Source organism: Nerophis ophidion, linkage group LG11, assembly GCF_033978795.1.
Source record: "Nerophis ophidion isolate RoL-2023_Sa linkage group LG11, RoL_Noph_v1.0, whole genome shotgun sequence".
Taxonomy (NCBI): domain Eukaryota; kingdom Metazoa; phylum Chordata; class Actinopteri; order Syngnathiformes; family Syngnathidae; genus Nerophis; species Nerophis ophidion.
Window position 1 is genome coordinate 58506627 of NC_084621.1, and position 22370 is coordinate 58528996.

Below are 22370 nucleotides of genomic sequence, written 5' to 3' on the forward strand. Positions count from 1 at the left end.
ACCCTTGTGACGTCATCGTCTGCGACTTCCGGTAAAGGCAAGGCTTTTTTATTAGCGACCAAAAGTTGCGAACTTTATCGTCGATGTTCTCTACTAAATCCTTTCAGCAAAAATATCGCGAAATGATCAAGTATGACACATAGAATGGACCTGCTATCTCCGTTTAAATAAGAAAATCTCATTTCAGTAGGCCTTTAAAATGACCAAAATACTGCAAATTCCATAAATATGACTGTGCTTACATTACAGACATTCTGTTGCACGTCCCCATTAAATGCATTATTAGCCGCCTCTTACTGGCAGTCTTTTACTATTTAGAACGCACAAAAAAAGAGAAAGACGTGTTGTTGTCTCACAAAGGGATTGCAGATGACGGTGATTCAGATAATAAGGCGTCCATGCCTAAAATGAGCGTGTGAATGTGGGATTGCAACCGATAGGAGAAAAACATTGCATTCATAGAATTCCCAGAAAAGTCTTCATGTGGACAATGACACATCACGCAAGGGTACGGCTTTCAAATTGTTTATTTTCAGGTAAGTGGCAGCTCACTTTTATTACACATATAAGAACGAGGAAGATCCTTACATTCATTCAAAGGGTGCTTTGGAAGTGGACTGAGAGACGCACTCGTAGCTGCTACTGACACGTTTTATTACATGTGGAAGAAATATGTTCTGTTTTGCTTTGACCAATTGTGACAAAAGCACCGTACACCGTTTCAGTGTTAGTCAAATAGCACCTTTTTTTGAAATTGTGTTTCAGTTATCCATAAGAAAAAGAAACAGCACTTGCTTTGGGGGGGCAGGCACGAAGGGAACAGTGACAGATAAAGGTGCTGACAAGGCGGAAAATACTGACAAGTGAAGCGCATCAGGAAGAAAATTAGAACATGTCATCTCACGGGACAAAACAATTGAATAATCTATTAGAAATGACTCATCTTAGTGTTGTTTGCAGCAAACTCTTTAAAAAGATGTGGAACACTTCAGTCCATAACCACTCCCGCTTTACGCCGTGGAGACAAACACACGTATGACGCCACACTTAAAGGACACATGCAGGAGATAACTCAAAGTATTATTAGCAGAGTATCCAAACAAAAATGGATGTTTGCCAAAGAGGAGTTTGGGGACAGGACGCAGACTTTGTGACGAGACAAATAATCTCTCGGTACAAACAGAACCAGCCTGGTCTGTTCACACACTCCACAAACAGCAACGACAGGCAATTTAATGAGAAATTATTGCTCTGGGCTTTTACTTTTCACAATCCAGGTCTGATTCTGCTCAGCCACCTTTGTGTTTTTTTCAGGTTTAGAGGATTTAGAGACGAGGACATACAGGTAAGCACATAGAGCCGGCACGGGTTGTGTCGCTTTGTGGGGACCCACGGACAACACGGGAAGGGATTTTAGCAAAAAGGATGTGTTATCAGCAGCGAGGTCAAAGGTGAGTTTTAATGGTGGCAAGTTTTGCTTGTTTTTCTTTCACACTTTACTTCGTCAATGTTTTTTTTGTTGTTGTTTTTTTTTCTAAAAGCGATGTTTGGAACGTCAGCGTCTGGCTGGAGAAGAGCTGCGGCTTCCCTGCGTACAAGAAAACAAAACAAAAATTCAATTTGGTGAGTAGATGCAAGCAATAATGGATGTGCTTCGGCACTGCAGTGTTAGAATGATGCATCTGGCCTAGTAGTCAGCACTAAGGGTGAGTACCTTTCACACAGTATCAATCAATCAATCAATGTTTACTTATATAGCCCTAAATCACTAGTGTCTCAAAGGGCTGCACAAACCACCACGACATCCTCGGTAGGCCCACATAAGGGCAAGGAAAACTCACACCCAGTGGGACGTCGGTGACAATGATGACTATGAGAACCTTAGAGAGGAGGAAAGCAATGGATGTCGAGCGGGTCTAACATGATACTGTGAAAGTTCAATCCACAATGGATCCAACACAGTCGCGAGAGTCCAGTCCAAAGCGGATCCAACACAGCAGCGAGAGTCCCGTTCACAGCGGAGCCAGCAGGAAACCATCCCAAGCGGAGGCGGATCAGCAGCGCAGAGATGTCCCCAGCCGATACACAGGCAAGCAGTACATGGCCACCGGATCGAACCGGACCCCCTCCACAGGGGAGAGTGGGACATAGAAGAAAAAGAAAAGAAACGGCAGATCAACTGGTCTAAAAAGGGAGTCTATTTAAAGGCTAGAGTATACAAATGAGTTTTAAGGTGAGACTTAAATGCTTCTACTGAGGTGGCATCTCGAACTGTTACCGGGAGGGCATTCCAGAGTACCATTCCCAGTACCTGCTCATTGAAAACGGTACTACTTTCCTCACATTCAAATGCATATTTATGTGGTACCGTATTTTTCGGACTATAAGTCGCTGTTTTTTTTCATAGTTTGGCCGGGGGTGCGGCTTATACTAAGGAGCGACTTGTGTGTGAAATTATTAACGGATTACCTTAAAATATCAAATAATATTATTTAGATCATTCACGTAAGAGACTAGACGTATAGGATTTCATGGGATTTAGCGATTACGAGTGACAGATTGTTTGGTAAACATATAACATGTTTTATATGTTATAGTTATTTGAATGACTCTTACCATAATACATACTTGCCAACCTCGAGACCTCCAATTTCGGGAGGTGGGGGGTGGGGGATGGGGCATGGTCGGGGTCTGCTGAGGTTGGGTTTATACCAAAATGGATACATGGATGATACAGCCGAGGATTGGGAGAATGTCATGTGGTCAGATGAAACCAAAATAGAACTTTTTGGTATAAACTCAACTCGTCGTCTTTGGAGGAAGAATAATACTGAGTTGCATCCCAAGAACACCATACCTACTGTGAAGCATGGGGGTGGAAACATCATGCTTTGGGGCTGTTTTTCTGCTAAGGGGACAGGACGATTAATCTGAGTTAAGGAAAGAATGAATGGGGCCATGTATCGTGAGATTTTGAGCCAAAACCTCCTTCCATCAGTGAGAGCTTTTACAGATAAATTCTTTAAAATTCCTACAATGTGAATTCCTGGATTATTTTTTTTTACATTCTGTCTCTCACAGTTGAAGTGTACCTATGATGAAAATTACAGACCTCTGTCATCATTTTAAGTGGGAGAACCTGCTGACTAAATACTTTTTTGCCCCACTGTATACTCAAAAACAGGAAAATATAAAAAAAGATGTGTGTAAAAAACGAAACAAAAAAAAAACAATACCTTTTTAAATACTTATGGAATGTTGCCACATTCAAGTTGGAAGAAGTAGTTATTTCTATTTTCAATATCATACATTAAGTTAGTAACACATTCAAAATGAAGAAAATACACAAAAACATTTCTTATTGCAGAAATAGAGCATAGTAGAACATGCAAAACATGTCTAATTCTATTGTTTATGAATGCTATTGTTGCATGAAGAAGAAGTGTTGTGTTGTTAAAGTTAAGTTAAAGTTAAAGTACCAATGATTGGTTCACACACTAGGTGTGGTGAAATTTGTCCTCTGCATTTGACCCATCCCCTTGTTCACCCCCTGGGAAGTGAGGGGGGCAGTGGGCAGCAGCGGTGCCGCGCCCGGGAATCATTTATGGTGATTTAACCCCCAATTCCAACCCTTGATGCTAAGTGCCAAGCAGGGAGGTACTAAATCCCATTTTTTTTATAGTCTTTGGTATGACTCGGCTGGGGTTTGAACTCCCAACCTACCGATCTCAGGGCGGACGCTCTAACCACTAGGCCACTGAGTTATTGTTGTGGCTGCTGGCTAGCGAGGTTGTGAGAGCGTTGGAGGCTGAAAGGAGCTACATACTGAATAAGGCGCAACATGGGGTACGCCTGCATAGTCTAAATCAGTGGTTCCCAAAGTGGGCGGTACAGGGGGGCGGTGGAAAGATCCGGGGGGGCGGTGAGGAAGAAGGGGGCGGTAGGGGGGCGGCAGTCCGAAGTCGAAGTCAGAAGTTCGAACGTTTGTTTGACGATTTGTACACAACACGTGCAGCAGGACGAGTCAGTGGACGACGCATCAGGGTCCGGTTACCACACGCCAACATCATATTTAGTAGAACGGGGCTTCAGTGCAGTCGCCTTGCTTCTTTCCAAGCAAAGAAACCGACTGAAAATTACTGACCGCGGGGATCTACGACTTCTTCTTAGTGAGTTCCAGCCTGATGTTGAGAAGCTTATGTCCCTGCACCAAGCACATCCATCCCATTAATATTAAGTGTGAGACGATGAAGGTTACTGGTGGAATGTTTATTTACCATTCTATGTTGCTGAAACAGTTAAAACTGCTAAAAAATAAATTGGTGTACTAAATTGGGTTTTATTTGTGAAATACACATTTGTGTTTAACCTTTCTCTTTTCAAATTGCAGCATACCAAATATCAAGAAAGAGGAGCCAAGGGGGCGCCAGCCTGCAAAAGTTTGGGAACCATTGGTCTAAATGATAAATGGGTTGTACTTGTATAGCGCTTTTCTACCTTCAAGGTACTCAAAGCGCTTTGACACTACTTCCACATTTACCCATTCACACACACATTCACACACTGATGGAGGGAGCTGCCATGCAAGGCGCCACCCAGCACCCATCAGGAGCAAGGGTGAAGTGTCTTGCTCAGGACACAACGGACGTGACGAGGTTGGTACTAGGTGGGATTTGAACCAGGCACAATCGAGTTGCGCACGGCCACTCTCCCACTGCGCCACGCCGTCCCAAAACATGTACCATATATACACATTGATTTGTTTCCAATAATTGTATGGATTTATTCTCTTTGTAATATGCGAATAGGATTGTTTACATACATGTAATCTAGACTATAAAAACGAAATACCCTACGCAATATATAAGTACGAAATCGCGTAACATAATATACGGCTAGCACCGAATCGATTCTGCTATCATGAAAGACAACAGTCATTAAACCACAGTTGATTTACAGCGAGTAAAGGAACATGAGACTCGCTTGAAAACACAGCCAAACGTAACTTGGTGAAAGTTATACAGATATGATAGCTTTGTCTGCTGTAAAACTAAACAAGTTAGCTAAATGACAATACCCTTACACAGAACAACTGTTTGAATGTGTTATATTAGCGAATACGTTGCGTCTGAAAGAAACATAACTAGTTTTAGTTGGAAATAAAAACAATTAAGGCCAAACAATAATTCAAAGGTAGAAAAAGGAAGGAAGTATATGTGTTTAACTCGCCTTTTAATAGTCTAATAGGATCCAATAAAAAAACATTCCGGTGAAAATGTGGATTTTTAATGTTTGTCTGTATTATGCATCCATTACTAGATGCTGTAGTAATGTACTAACAAACAAGCACAAATGAAGACTCCCCATTTCCTTTGGTACCATCACATCTTATGTAAACCTCAATGCGCCAGAAAGTGTCCTGCTAACACACTGCTGACGCACTCTGTGACTAAGTGCAATTTAACAAAAAACAACATGTTATTCTTATTTTCTTGTCTAAGTAGGCCTAATGTGAAATAACAAAATAAAACCACTCAAATTATTCCGCATTATTCTGCATGTATTTGTTGCAGGATGGCTATCACGGCTGAAAATTGCTGGAAAATAAAAAAAAATCTTGATGAAAGTTAAATATGAAAAATTAAAGCTGTTTGAACAAAATGTGAAACAATTCAAGCCAAACCACATAAGAATGCTCCTAACAGCCAATAGTGGTTGAAGAGCCGCATATCCCTGACAAACAAGAAATCAAATCAAAATGTCACATTTTAAGTTGAACAAAAAACGATTATTTTGAAATACCGATGCCATATTTGGAAATAAATGTAATATTATTTCTTTTTTGTTTGTTTTTTTGTCCTGTCCTGTTTTTCAGGCAAATCATATATTTAATTTAGATGCCCGTATCGGCTGTTCAGATTTACTTTACAAAAGAAAAGTGTAGGAAACCTTTTTTGTATTTTGTATTTCTATAGTGTTTTGTACTGGATTGCTTCTTATTTTTATTGGATAGTAGTCTGTTTATTTCAATTTTTAGTTTTTCCTTTATTACTATTTATTGTGATATTTTTGGCATGTGTGGATAATGAAATAAATACGACAATTCGAATAACCAGGGCTTTGTAAAAATGTTTTCTTTGGATTGGTTAATTAAAAAAAAACTGTTCAGTCTGATCGGATGCACTTCTTGTTGGAAAGCTTTAAAATCAAATCAATGTGTTTGGTGAAAATGAAGGCAAATTATTTTGTAAAAAATGTAATATTATGTCTTTCATTTATTTCAAATATGCCTGCTGTAAAAAAAAAAAAAGGCTACATCACATATTTCCATGTTTGTTCCCACAACTGCACCTTAAGTTGGAGTCTTTAATCTCGTTATATGCAAATATAATGACAATAAAGTCAATTCTATTCTATTCTATTGTTGCCTTATTTGTATTTGAGCTATTAAATGCATTTAAATTACCATTTGGTGCAGTCGGGTCGGAGTAGGAGGGGATGGAAAGAGAAAAATGTAATACATGTAATATAACAATAAACTTGACTTCATATCAGCTAAAATAAAAGTATTGTAAAATTCTATAAATGTTCTGCTTCTTCCCACTCATTTTCAGACATGGAAATATGTGATGTAGCCTTTTTCTTTTTTTTACAGCAGGCATATTTGATATAAATGAAAGACATAATATTAATTTTTTTACAAAATAATTTGCCTTCATTTTCACCAAACACATTGATTTGATTTTAAAGCTTTCCAACAAGAAGTGCATCAGATCAGACAGAATTTTTTTTTTTAATTAACCAATCCAAAGAAAACGTTTTTATAAAGCCCTTGTAATTCTAACTGTATTTATTTCATTATCCACACATGCCAAAATATCACACTTTCTGGTTGTTTCAGCTTCAGTTTTTATCACAAATAAGTCTCTTGGAATATTCTTTTCTCCACACGTTTTGTTTTTTTCATTTGGATTAAAAGGTTTGACAGTGTAGAGGATTGTGTCTCTAAGGATTATGCAAATGAGGAAACCACTTTGTATGGATTGCTTGTAGAGATAATCCATATTTTGATTGGCTGGAAAAGGGAAAAAAACTACTTTTGACTATAAATAGAACAAAGAAAATGCATCAAAACATATTTAAGTGGTAATTAAAAGTTGGCATAGTCCCGTTTGGACAATGAAGTCTGAATAAAACTCAGACCTAATTGATAGTGTGATGTTAGCGACTCGACGCTAATTAGACACATTGCATAAGTTTGTCGTGCCTTCTGGTATCTTAGCAACAACAATTTAGTATCTCCAGATGAGCAACCCTCGGGGAAATTTAACTCCACTTTTAGCGAGCACTAAAGTAATTTGAGTAGAATGATTGGCTGAGTAATTAACATTTGACATTGGAAATGTAACAGTACAAAAGCCACATTACACGGTCGATTTTATTATTGAAGGAAATAGACTAAAAGACTACAAATAACCCAACACGCCAAAATCAATGCATTTTCTACTGCTTGTCCCTTTCAGGGTCAAAATTACGTCACAATAATTGAATGCATGTAATAAAGACATGTAGAAAAAAGTCAGTTCATTAACGCGATGGCTTCTCCTGTCAGCTGATGAATGTCCTGGACATGGAAGTGTTGTCCTTCAGTGAAACGGTAGCATCTGGTCTGTTTGTGGCGGTTTTTAATCGTCGTCTTTTGGAAATCAAATCGCATGTTAAAGACCTACTGAAACCCACTCCTACCCGCCACGCAGTCTGATAGTTTATATATCAATGATGAAATATTAACATTGCAACACATGCCGATACGGCCTTTTTAGTTTACTAAATTGCAATTTTAAATTTACCACGAGTTTCTTGTTGAAAACGTCGCGGAACGATGACTTATACGCGTGACGTCACGGACTGTCAGGAAATATTAGAGCTGCGCACACACACACAGCTAAAAGTCGTCTGCTTTAACCGCATAATTACACAGTATTTTGGACATCTGTGTTGCTGAATCTTTTGCAATTTGTTCATTTAATGATGGAGACTATAAAGAAAAATGCTGTAAAGCGGTGGATTCCAGCTGTCTTTAGCACCCAAACACAGCCGGCGTTTCTTTGTTTTTAACACAGAGCGGTCAAGCGAAAATGTTTTCTCGACGTCAACCAGCATGTTTTTGGATGGGGAAATTGTGATATATATCTTACCGGAGACATCCGTGGATTATTCGTCGTTCTAAAGCAGCTGTGAGCTTGGTTAATTGGCTTCTCTCTGAGACACAGTGTGTTCAACGCAGCCATCCAACCTCGAGGTATGTCTTTACAATCTTTAATTTACAATCTTTAAAATCTCACTAAAACACCATTAAAACAATGAGCAGATAAGGGATTTTCCAGAATTATCCTAGTTACATCTGAAACGCTCACACTGCCGTTGCCCGGAGCTGTCGCTTTTTTTTTTTTAATCTTATTTTTTCTAGTCCGTCGCTATCAATATCCTCAAACACAAATCTTTGATCCTCGCGCCAAATAATGGGGAAATTGTCGCTTTCTCGGTCAGAATCGCTCGATCTGCTGGCATCCATGAATGTAATCAATAGGCGCTAGCATTATAGTGAGGAGGGTACACTACACCTCGAGAATGTGTCGTGAACATAAGTTATTACGATATAACGATAGCACTAAAAGCTCTATTGTCAGTTAAATGATTATCATTTTTCTTTTCTTTTCTTTTCTTAGTTTATTTCTAACATGACATACCTACTACATTATACATCAGGCAATTTCATCATTTCACAATACACAATACATCATGTCCGAAAAGGAGTAGGAAGAAGCAAAGCTTATTTAATCCTACACCTTTCCCACAAATATATACATTCATTCACTGACCTTCTTTACAGCAAAATATCAAAATAGCGAAATGACATCCGTGAATGAGTAACACAACAGTTTTGTAATATGTACTTAATTAATTCAGTCATTATTAACATACTGAGATGAAGAATATCTTATTTTCAATAAGTTTGAAAGTGTTTCTCGTAATTTTGATCGTGTATTCCCCATTTTCCTAATTTTGCCGAAAAAATTGCCCATATTTCATGTCAGGTTTAGTAGACTTTTTGACACATTTCTTATACAAAGTAATCCCTGTTTTTTGTTTTTTTAAAGCATTACCATATTAGCACCCGCTAAAAGTGAAATAACACCCTTTAGCTACATTTGCACTCTTTGGGGCAGTTTATTTAATCAATTTGTCTAAGGCTGAGCCAATCAGTAGTCATTTTACTGAACAGATACTCTAACCCAGGGGTCACCAACGCAGTGCCCGCGGGGACCAGGTAGCCCGTAAGGACCAGATGAGTCGCCCGCTGGCCTGTTTAAAAATAGCTCAAATAGCAGCACTTACCAGTGAGCTGCCTCTATTTTTCAAATTGTGTTTTTTTACTAGCAAGCTAGTCTCGCTTTGCATGACATTTTTAATTCTAAGAGAAACAAAACTCAAATAGAATTTGAAAATCCAAGAAAATATTTTATAGACTTGGTCGTCACTTATTTAAATAAATTCATTTATTTTTTTTACTTTGCTTCTTATAACTTTCAGAAAAACTATTTTAGAGAAAAAAACACAACCTTAAAAATGATTTTAGGATTTTTGAACACATATACATTTTTACCTTTTAAATTCCTTCCCCTTCTTTCCTGACAATTTAAATCAATGTTCAAGTTTTTTTTTTCATTGAAAAGAATAATAAATATCTTTTAATTTAATTCTTCATTTTAGCTTCTGTTTTTTCGACAAAGAATATTTGTGAAATATTTTTTCAAACTTATTATGATTAAAATAAAAATAAAATTATTCTGGCAAATCTAGAAAATTTGTAGAATCCAATTTAAATCTTATTTCAAAGTCTTTTGAATTTCTTTTAAAAATTTTGTTCTGGAAAATCTAGAAGAAATAATGATTTGTCTTTGTATAGTTTGGTCCAATTTGTTATATATTCTAACAAAGTGCAGATTGGATTTTAACCTATTTAAAACATGTCATCAAAATTCTAAAATTAATCTTAATCAGAAAAAATTACTAATGATGTTCCATAAATTATTTTTTTAATTTTTTCAAAAAGATTCGAATTAGCTAGTTTTTCTCTTCATTTTTTACGGTAGAATTTTTAATTTTAAAGAGTCGAAATTGAAAACAAACTACGTTTCAAAATTAAATTTTCATTTTTTGGGGTATTTTCCCCTCTTTTAAACCGTTCAATTAAGTGTTTTTTTTATTTTTATCATTTATTCTCTACAAAAAATCTTCCGTAAAAGGAAAAAAAAATGTACGACGGAACGACGGACAGAAATACCCATCCATCCATCCATCCATCCATCCATCATCTTCCGCTTATCTGAGGTCGGGTCGCGGGGGCAGCAGCCTAAGCAGGGAAACCCAGACTTCCCTCTCCCCAGCCACTTCGTCTCGCTCTTCCCGGGGGATCCCGAGGCGTTCCCAGGCCAGCCGGGAGACATAGTCTTCCCAACGTGTCCTGGGTCTTCCCCGTGGCCTCCTACCGGTTGGACGTGCCCTAAACACCTCCCTAGGGAGGCGTTCGGATGGCATCCTGACCAGATGCCCGAACCACCTCATCTGGCTCCTCTCGATGTGGAGGAGCAGCGGCTTTACTTTGAGTTCCTCCCGGATGACAGAGCTTCTCACCCTATCTCTAAGGGAGAGCCCCGCCACACGGCGGAGGAAACTCATTTCGGCCGCTTGTACCCGTGATCTTATCCTTTCGGTCATGACCCAAAGCTCATGACCATAGGTGAGGATGGGAACGTAGATTGACCGGTAAATTGAGAGCTTCGCCTTCCGGCTCAGCTCCTTCTTCACCACAATGGATCGGTACAACGTCCTCATTCCTGAAGATCCGCCTGAACTATGTTTCAAAATTACATTTTCATTTTTTTCCTGTTTTCTCCTCTTTTAAACCGTTCAATTAAGTGTTTATTTTAATTGATCATTTATTCACTACAAAAAACCTTTCGTAAAAGGAAAAAAAAAGGACGACGGAATGACGGACAGAAATACCCATTTTTTTAATATATGTAGATATATTTATTAAAGGCAAATTGGCTATTTCTGGCAATTTATTTAAGTGTGTATCAAACTGGTAGCCCTTCACATTAATCAGTACCCAAGAAGTAGCTCTTGGCTTCAAAAATGTTGGTGACCTCTGCTCTAATTGATTTGGTCTCCTCTAGTGTCCATTTTTACTGTAGTATTGATATTTTTACTTCATTTAGCCATTTTTATGCTAGAAAATGCATCATTTAAGCCAAGAATATGGTTTTAGAAAAATAAAGTTGCAATAGAGTAAGATATGGTACTTTTCTGTCTTTAAGAAAAGTATCGTGGTGAAATTTCTTTTCATGTTCAACTCCTGCTTACGTGGTTTCCCTCTGGGTACTTCGGTTTCGTCCCACAGTCCAAAAACGTGCATGGCAAGTTAATAAAATCGATACGGGTATTATACATGTAACCCCAAGCAGCAAAAAATGCATGTTGATGACTCAGCATAATCAAATTACTGTCCATGCAGGCAGTTAGATGATCCCATGAGAAGTGGATCAGCATCTCCGGCAAGATTAGATCAGCACTTGCATCAAGCTTGCATAGCATGCATGAGGATCAGTTGTGGACTTAATGACTAATGAGTTTATTGACTTCGAAGAGCAGCAGATTAGTTACTCACTGTTTTGTTGTTATCATCACTGAGGTGGGAAGAAAAGACAAGACCGCCATCATTGCTCATGCAATTTCAGACAGGATGGAGATCAGTGGTTCTCAAACTATTTCCACCAAGTACCACCTCAGAAAACATTTGGCACTCCCAAGTCCCACTATTATGACCAACGTGAAAATACAGCAGCATAGTAGGCCTGAGTATTAATTAAAAACAAGGCAGAGGTTTTATCTGACAGATTTGGCCATTATAACATTACACACAGTTTAAACAGTAACTCTGAGTTTGAATATTGGAAAATATTATTTGGTGTACCACTAGATCAGTGGTTCTTAACCTTGATGGAGGTTCCAAACCCCACCAGTTTCATACGCGCATTCACCGAACCCTTCATTTGTGAAAATTGTATTTTTATTTTTTTCGAATTCAAGACAACGTTATGTTTTTTTTTCCTGGTGTACAAAATGAACCATGCATGATGAACTCACAACAAATGACACACCTGCAAATCAGTGTGACTTCTGCTGTTGCCGTATCCATGATGCACCGATGTAGAGAAGTTTTTATTTGCACGATGAGTCAATACTTGCCAACCCTCCCCATTTTTCCGGGAGAATCCCGAATTCCAGTGTATCTCGCGGGGCAACCATTCTCCTTAAGCGTCCTCTACAACCTGTCTTCACTTCCGATTTTCCTCCATACAATCGGCGTGTCGGCACATTCACATCATTTATGTGGCTTTTTACACACACATAAGTGAATGCAATGCATACTTGTTCAACAGCCATACAGGTCACACTGAGGGTGGCCATATAAACAACTTTAACACTGTTACAAATACGCACCACACTGTGAACCCACACTAAACAAGAATGACAAACACATTTGGGGAGAGGATCCGCACCGTAACATAACATAACAAATACCCAGAATCCCTGGCAGCACTAACTATTCCGGGACCTACAATATACACCCCTGCCCACCTCAACCACGCCTGCCCCCCCCTGCACTTCAACCCCCACTCCTCCCATCTCCCAAATTCTGAGGTCCCAAGGCTGGCAAGTATGGGTGTGTCTTGACTGGCTTCGCCGAACCCCTGAGGCCGACTCACCGAACCCCTGGGGTTCGATCGAACCAAGGTTAAGAACCACTGCACTAGATGGAGCATGCATACTACAGTTTGAGAATCACTTATGTAGAAGATTTTAAGGCGTAGTAATGAAAATTGCGCTTTTATTCTTTTTTTTTTTACCATTTTGAAGATCCTAGTCAGGGAGCCTTTGCCGTCACCTCCGGTGGACTTCTTGGCTCTTGCAGACTGGGACTTCTGGTCACCCTGGAAGAAGACGACAGATATTCAGTTGCTTGGCAGAGAATGTGGAAGTTTTGTCCACCTATTAATTTCAATGCCAGGATATGTGGGAATGGAACGTTTGAAGCAGTGCAAAGAAAACAAATGGATAAGCTATCGAGGAAACCTTCTGCCACCATAACAGGGGCGTCCACACTTTTTCCACTGAGAGCACACTGAAAAATGAAAGCATGCGGCGGCCATTTTGAGATTTTTAATTTTCAAAACCAATAGAATATGTTGCAACCCTCATGGCTTTCCTTAATTTTGGTGAATGTTAAAGGTCCTGTGAACCCAAAATGTTAAAAATAAGTTTTATATATATATAATATATATGTATGTATGTATGTATGTATATATATATATATGTATATATATATGTATGTATGTGTGTGGGAAAAATCACAAGACTACTTCATCTCTACAGAACTGTTTTATGAGGGGTTCCCTCAATTGTCAGGAGATTGAGGGAACCCCTCATGAAACAGTTCTGTGGGGATGAAGTAGTCTTGTGATTTTTCCCACACACATATTGCGCTCTACCACGGTATCGAGCACTATTCTCTGGATAATCTATTTAAGACACACACATATATATATATATATATATATATATATATATATTACTTTCAACACCTACATATCTATAAATCAACTTCAGATCTATATTTTTCCATAAAAGGTTTTTTACTTATTTATGTTTTGTGAATTTTTTTCTCAAAAAAGACCCTTTTTTAATGGCAGAAACACAAACTGTGCAAAATCTTCCCCAAAATATTTTTCAAAATGGAACCTTTAATATGACATAACTGGAGTCTTGATTAGGTAAATAATTAATTCCAACATTGCTTTTAATTCGGTATTATTTTTTTTAACAATGACAGTTTAAAATAAAACACACTAAATGTCTCTGAGATCCAAAAGGCCTGCACTAATAAAAGGCTTAAAAACAAGTCATATATCAATTGATTTTATTTTGACTTTCACCGCTTGAATCTCTATATCAACTTCAGATCTTTAAGTTTATTATTATAAGTTATTTTTATTGTTTGAGCAAAGACAGTTTTAAAGAAGCATAAACGGCCTACATCGCAGCTTTGTGTTATTGGTGTCAACATTGCCACATATTCTCGTTATATTACACCTATTTTATTCTTAATTCTAATTTTTGTGTTTTTTTCTATATTAATATTTTCAAAATGGGCCAAGGGCCATTAAAAAATGAGCCCCCGGGCCGCACTTTGGACACCACTGCAATATAGGCTTCAAATGGAACAATGAGATGTTGAACCTTTGGACATTCAAAGTTATATATAGTATAAATACTCTAAATAAATCCCAAATTTGAAGCAGAAAACAGCTACTTCGTGAGCTCTGAGCAAGCTGATAGAAAGACTTCAAAACATATTCATAATTTTTGGATATGCTGACCGTTTGCTGACACCTGCAACACGCCAACAGAGGCAAGAAAAACAATACTAATCAGTTCATGAGGGGTCTGTTCTCTGTTGCCCTGACAGCCTTTTGTGTTCATTTCCTTCTTTGCAACCAACACAAGTAAACTGGGTTTTATTTTGGCAACGCTTTAGTTCCAGTGTGTCACGCAAATTGAACACAACATGTGGCGGATGGTCCTTATTTGTTCAATGGAGCTCCCATCAAAGGTGTGAATGATGGGAATCGACAAATATTGACATCCTGGGTGGGTTTTTTTCCCATTTTCTTTCAAAATCAGTGACATGTAAAAGCTTTGACATCAAAGAAAATTAAAAACAAAACGCGTCTTTCTTAGGTGCTTTGATGCTTTTATTGGTACTGACCGGATTCGTCTGACTAAAACCCATAAAATCCCACGGTACCAATTTCCAATACCTTGGCTACACGTGACATCCGTTTGGAGACTGGGCTCAAGCATCTGGCGGGCAAACATGCTCATTCATAACAAACTGCCTCTTGGAAATGTTGCAAATGTCCGTGCCAACAAAGCAAGTATGCCTTTTGGAAAGCGTACGAAAGTAAGGCTCCGCTTTCAAAAAAATGCGCGAGCTCAATGCAAACTTACATTGGATACGCCATATACCAGGGGTAGGGAACCTATGGCTCTAGAGCCAGATGTGGCTCTTTTGATGACTGCATCTGGCTCTCAGATAAATCTTAGCTGACATTACTTAACACGATAAGTAATGAATAATTCCGCTGGTAATCACAGTGTTAAAAATAACGTTCAAAATATAAAACATTCTCATGCATTTTAATCCGTTTCCTACTGCACCTGTTCAACAAGTATTTTATTAATTATTGGTTTGCTTAAAAATAACAATGTTATTAAAAGATGCAAGACTTAATATACTCTAAAAATGTTGGTCTTACTTATTAATGTACGTATTTTGTTGTATTCGGTGTTAAAAAAAATATTATATGGCTCTCATGGAAATACTTTTTAAAATATTTGGCTTTCATGGCTTTCTCAGCCAAAAAGGTTCACGACCCCTGCCATATACAGTGGGGCAAAAAAGTATTTAGTCAGCCACCGATTGTGCAAGTTCTCCCACTTAAAATGATGACAGAGGTCTGTAATTTTCATCATAGGTACACATCAACTGTGAGAGACAGAATGTGAAAAAAAAATCCAGGAATTCACATTGTAGGAATTTTAAAGAATTTATCGGTAAATTATGGTGGAAAAAAGTATTTGGTCAACCATTCAAAGCTCTCACTGATGGAAGGAGGTTTTGGCTCAAAATCTCACGATACATGGCCCCATTCATTCTTTCCTTAAAACGGATCAATCGTCCTGTCCCCTTAGCAGAAAAACAGCCCCAAAGCATGATGTTTCCAACCCCATGCTTCACAGTAGGTATGGTGTTCTTTGGATGCAACTCAGTATTCTTCTTCCTCCAAACACAACGAGTTGAGTTTATACCAAAAAGTTCTATTTTTGTTTCATCTGACCACATGACATTCTCCCAATCCTCTGCTGTATCATCCATGTATTCAAATTGGTATTAACTCAACTCGTCGTGTTTGGAGGAAGAAGAATACTGAGTTGCATCCCAAGAACACCATACCTACTGTGAAGCACGGGGGTGGAAACATCATGCTTTGGGGCTGTTTTTCTGCTAAGGGGACAGGACGATTGATCCGTTTTAAGGAAAGAATGAATGGAGCCATGTATCGTGAGATTTTGAGCCAAAACCTCCTTCCATCAGTGAGAGCTTTGAATGGTTGACCAAATACTTATTTTCCACCATAATTTACAAATAAATTATTTAAAATTCCTACAATGTGAATTCCTGGATTTTTTTTTCACAATCTGTCTCTCACAGTTGAAGTGTACCTATGATGAAAATTACAGACCTCTGTCATCATTTTAAGTGGGAGAACTTGCACAATCGGTGGCTGACTAAATACTTTTGTGCCCCACTGTACATGTTATTTATTAGCATTACCGGTTTTGCAAGGCGATTTCAACACCTTCAAATATGGTAATCAAAAATACAACTATGATGCACGTTAAAGTATAAAAGTATAGCGTTGCAGTTATTATTTTCGTAATCGACTATTCGAGTAAATATTGTTTTGCTATAACCAAGTAATCTCATAAAACACACTATAGCCTTGATACGTATTTAACGGAAAATAGTTAAAATAAACAACATTTTTCTGCTTTCCATAACCTTCATTCTTCTTTTTTTTCCTAATAAATGTACATCGGCATTGAAATTGCACTTGAAAAATTTTCCGCCACGCAAACTGCAGACAGTGACCTTTAGCAAAAACTGTGCCCACACATATAATTACAGGCATTCCATGAAGTCCATGTGATTTTATAATTTTTAGTTACTCAAACAATTGTTCGAAATGACAGAAAATAAATGAAAATGTTTTTAAATCGGATTAATCGATGAAATGTTACAGCCCTAAACAAGTACAATATTTCCAGGCGAACACTTTGTAGGGCTCAACAAAAACAAGACTGGCACCAAATAAAGATATGCTTTACGATTGAAACTGGGAATAATTATAATAATGTATAATATAATTAATATTTGTTTTATGTTTTTACAACATAACAGCGTGTTTTTTGTTGACAATAACATGAAACCCAACAGAGTCATCATTATCAGTTCTGTGATAAATGTTAGAAAACAAAAAATATTATGCAAATTAACGTTTATTACTACATGAATACAAAAAGTACCAAAAATGGGTACTGGAAATTGGAACTGTTTTGGTTCTGTAACAATAATAATAATAATAATGAATTATTCTTGTATACCGCTTTTCTACCTTCAAGGTACCCGAAGCGCTTTGACAGTATTAATCTTTGCCATTAAATGAAACTTATACTGTACCAACTTATACTTATACTGTAAGTTTTGTACTAATTGCACACCAGCTCTTTGATTGCATCTCGTTTGTAGTTTTCATTAACACATTTGGAAGCGTTGAAATCGCCATGTAAAATCGCTAATGCTAATCAGTAGCAAATTAGCAATTGGTATAGCGTTTTTTGAAAAGCGTAGCCTTACCAGTGATGACGTTTGTTGGTGACGAAAAAATACAACATTGAGTTGTAATCGAGTTTGCAACCAGACGTAACGTCAAGTGCAACAAAGATATCAAAATATGGTACTGTTTAAATTTATGTAAATAGATACTCTGTAATATAAACGGAATTTGGTCGGTACCTTCAAAAGTACCGAATTCGGTACCGATCCTAGTATGTATATAACTGGATTATTTACAAATATGCTTAGGTCATTTTAGAACTAATTTGTCTTTACCGTTTACAAAACACGTGTTAACTTCATTGAAGAACATGTCACGGAGTCAAAAAACACGATCATTTTTTAAATCTTTATTAAAAAATTGCCTCCTATGTTAGGTTCATCGACTGTTAATTCCTATTTAACGTTTACAAAATGTACGTTATCTGTTTTAAAGAACTGATCAATTATTTTCACCTTTGTTTGTCCATTCCTGAATTTTGTTATTTTCTACTTCTAAGTTTCCAGCTTCATTCCTCTGCAATGTTTACGAAACACATTCTAATGCGGAAACTACGCATCCTTTGTTTTGCTTTGGACAAGTAAGATGACGCTCGTAGTACACTGTTTTTTAAACACACAAGTAATGGGGATTTTTACGCAATAAGCCTGAGGATCATGAATGAACAGAAATGATATGATAAGAATAACATGACATTTCCAGATAATGTCAAAATACAGTGCTTTGTCAAGTTATTGTGATGTTATCCCTGCTATGTATTATCTGTAGTATCTTGCTGTTGCTAATAATAGCATTCCTCCATTCTGTTATTTAGTATTGCACAATTGACACCAACGTTCATATTGTCTTTTACAGCTGCAGAATTCACATGAAACACACACACACACACACACACACACACACACATGAGTTTATGTGCAGGCAAAGACAGCAGATGCATGTGATAGCAGTACATACAGTTCCGGTCAGAAGAATATGGTATTTAAAAATAAAAATAATAATTATTTATTGAAAACATTAATTTTGTAGGTTGAGATGATTATGCAACATACAGCTTCAATGATTTTAATCATTTTTGGTTCTATTTATGTAATTTGCATCGAGCCAAAATTTTACGAACAAGTTTAAATATTTACACACTCCCACTAATATTTGGTTCGACATTGCATTGAAAGTTTTATTTGGACTACATGGTTTTGTAGCCACCAACAAACATCTGCCATAGTCCTGGCTGGATATCTGACCAAACTTTTTTGGAACAATTGGTGGATTTGGTTTAAATTGGCTGATTTTCTGGCAAAAACCAGGCTTTTAAGCTTAGTCCTTAATTGTTCAATTGGGTTAACGTTCCAGTAGTTTGTTGTTTCTGATCACCCTAAGTCATGGGTGTCAAACTCTGGCCCGCGGGCTAAATTTGGCCCGCCATGTAATTTCATTTGGCCCTTTTTGGCAATATCAAATCAACATTAGAGCTGGCCCACCAGTATTATACAGTGGCTGTGCCGCCGTAACACCGCATTCACAGCTAATATTCATACTTGCCAACCCTCCCGATTTTCCCGGGAGACTTCCGAAGTTCAGTGCCCCTCCCGAAAATCTCCCTGGGCAACCATTCTCCCTAATATCTCCCGATTTCCACCCGTACAACAATAGTGGGGGCCGTGCCTTAAAGGCACTGCCTTTAACGTTCTCTAAAACCTGTCGTCACGTCCACTTATCCTCCATACAAACAGCTTCATAATGTAAGCGGCTTATACACACTCGCAAGTGAATGCAACAGCCATACAGGTGACACTGAGGGTGGCCCTATAAACAACTTTAACACTGTTACAAATATGTGCCACACTGTGAACCCACACCAAACAAGAATGACAAACACATTTCGGGAGAACATCTGTACCGTAACACAACAGAACAAATACCCAGAATCCCTTGCAGCACTAACTCTTCCGGGACACTACAATCCACGCTACCACCTAAAACAGGGGTGTCAAACTCAAATACAGAGTGGGCCAAAATTTAAAACTGAACAAAGTCGCGGGCCAAAGTTGAACAAATGAACCTTTTAATAGGGACCCAGAACAAGTTTTGCATTGAATATTGAACAAGCAAGGCTTATATATCTTTATAGTGACATGCAAAATCGAGTTTCAAATAATAATATTAATAATAAAAAAATATATCAATGGCATATCAAATACAATTTTAATAAAAATTGAATGCCTCTTTTCTATTTGCAGCCTTCTGAGGTAAATATCGAAATAAACTTTTTCCACTGGCTAACTATACATTTGAAAATAAAATAACAATAATGAATGAATCAAACATTCAAGCCTTGAAGTAGCAAGATAAAGTGCATGAATAAAATGTTAATTATTGCTCAGTTTGCTACACTGATTTGCTTGAACACTGACAATGGAACAAGCAACGCTTATATAACTTAATAGTACAAAATCAACTTTCAAAAAACAAATTAAAAAACATCAATGGTATATTAAATAAAATGTAAATAAAAAATGTAATGCCTCTTTTCTATTTGCAGCCTTCTGGGGTAAATATCAACATTAACTTTTTCCACAGGCTAATACATTTGGGGGGGGGGGGTGTTGTTGGTAGCGGGGTGGGGGGGTGTATTGTAGCATCCTGGAAGAGTTAGTGCTGCAAGGGGTTCTGGGTATTTTTTCTGTTGTGTTTATGTTGTGTTACGGTGCAGATGTTCTCCTGAAATGTGTCTGTTATTCTTGTTTGGTGCGGGTTCACAGTGTGGCGCATATTTGTAACAGTGTTAAAGTTGTTTATTGGGCCACCCTAAGTGTGACCTGTATGGATGTTGATAAAGTATGCCTTGCATTCACTTATGTGAGTGTAGTAGCCGCATATATTACGTGACTGGGCAGGCACGCTGTTTGTAAAGAGGAAAAGCAGATGTGATGACAGGTTGTAGAGGATGTTAAAAGGAGTACCTTTGAGGCACGTTTCCAATATTGTTGTCCGGGTGCGAATCGGGAGAAATTCAGGAGAATGATTGCACCAGGAGATTTTTGGGAGGGGCACTGAAATTCGGTAGTCTGCCGGGAAAATCCTGAGGGTTGGCAAGTATGAGTATTAGCAGCACCGCCGCTGTATAATACCGGCGGGCCAGCTCTAATGTTGATTTGATATTGCCTCAAGGGTCAAATTAAATTACCAGGCGGGCCAAATTTGGCCCGCGGGCCAGAGTTTGACACCCATGTACTAGATATATAGATAGACAGATAAAAACTTTGATTCCCCATAGGGGAAATTCAGATGTCCAGTTGCATAAAAACATATCCACTTATACCAACAACAATAATAAATACTTCTCAAAGATACTGGCAACAGTAATAAAATGCACATGTATTATTCAGACGGATCTTTTCTACAGTCTAACAGCCAAAGGAACAAAAGATCCCTTAAACCGTTCCGTTCTGCAGTGTAATGAGAGGAGCCTGTTGCTACGGTTACTCCTGTGAGCGGCCTTAGTGCCAGGCGAATGATGTCTGTGGTTACTCAGGATGCCCTGCATGAGAGTCCTCATCCTTCTCTCAAGCACAGCTCCCACAGAGTCCACATTTTTCACCATCACTGAGACACATTTCCCAATCAGCCTATCCAACCGGTTACTGTCTCTTGAGATCATGCTACCACCCTGAACCCACAATTCCAAAGAAAATGGCACTGGCTACACCAGACTGATAAAATATATGTAAAGTCTGCTCTGGCCTTTCTTGTACACAGCATTTGCCTGTGTTGACCAGTCCAGTTTGTGGTTCAGGTGGACTCCCGGGTACTTGTACGACTGGACCACTTCAATGACCTGTCCATCTATCTTAACCGGCTGATGGGACGAACCGGACAACAAAACCCTACATATCTTAGACCGTCGGAAAGATTTCGCTCACCCCAACAGCGCGATTTGTAGCTGGGAACATTTCTTGTTACCGTGGCAACGCTATTCCAGAAACAAACCCAAATTGGACCAATTTAATTGGTGCATATCCTTATAATGGAGGATTGCAAAAAAAAGTCAAGATTACCTCCTCTTGTACGAACCCCGCTTCCATAGGAGTTGGGAAATTGTGTTAGATGTAAATATAAACGGAATACAATGATTTGCAAATCATTTTCAACCCATATTCAGTTGAATATGCTACAAAGACAACATATTTGATGTTCAAACTCATAAACATTTTTTTTTTTTTTTGCAAATAATCATTAACTTTAAAATTTGATGCCAGCAACATGTGACAAAGAAGTTGGAAAAGGTGGCAATGAATGCTGATAAAGTTGTGGAATGCTCATCAAACACTTATATGGAACATCCCACAGGTGTGCAGGCTAATTGGGAACAGGTGGGTGCCATGATTGGGTATAAAAGCAGCTTCCATTAAATGTTAAGTAATTCACAAACAAAAATGGGGCGAGGGTCACCACTTTGTAAGCAAATTGTCGAATAGTTTTAGAACAACATTTCTCAACGAGCTATTGCAAGGAATTTTGGGATTTTACCATCTACGGTCCGTAAAATCATCAAAAGGTTCAGAGAATCTGGAGAAATCACTGCACGTAAGCGATGATATTACAGACTTTTGATCCCTTAGGCGGTACTGCATCAAAAACCGACATCAGTGTGTAAAGGATATCACCACATGGGCTCATGAACACTTCATAAAACCACTGTCAGTAACTACAGTTGGTCGCTACATCTGTAAATGCAAGTTCAAACTCTACAATGCAAAGCCAAACCCATTTATCAACAAT

The 22370-nt window shown here is 38.1% G+C and overlaps 1 protein-coding gene across 5 annotated transcripts in view; it reads right to left on the reverse strand.

Moving 5' to 3' along the window:
* Positions 1 to 512: 512 nt before the first annotated feature.
* Positions 513 to 22370, reverse strand: part of LOC133562305 (myelin basic protein-like) — a 48780-nt gene continuing 26922 nt past the window's right edge. For 3 of the 5 annotated variants that reach the window (XM_061916349.1, XM_061916352.1, XM_061916351.1), the window contains 2 exons: positions 12978 to 13061; positions 513 to 1588 (listed from right to left, as the gene is read on the reverse strand). In XM_061916349.1, coding sequence (XP_061772333.1) covers positions 1556 to 1588; positions 12978 to 13061 — 117 coding nt within the window. In that variant the 3' untranslated portion in view covers positions 513 to 1555. Of the gene's footprint in view, positions 1589 to 11734; positions 11754 to 12977; positions 13062 to 22370 lie in introns of all 5 variants that reach the window. The other 2 variants (XM_061916350.1, XM_061916353.1) reach the window with 1 other exon arrangement.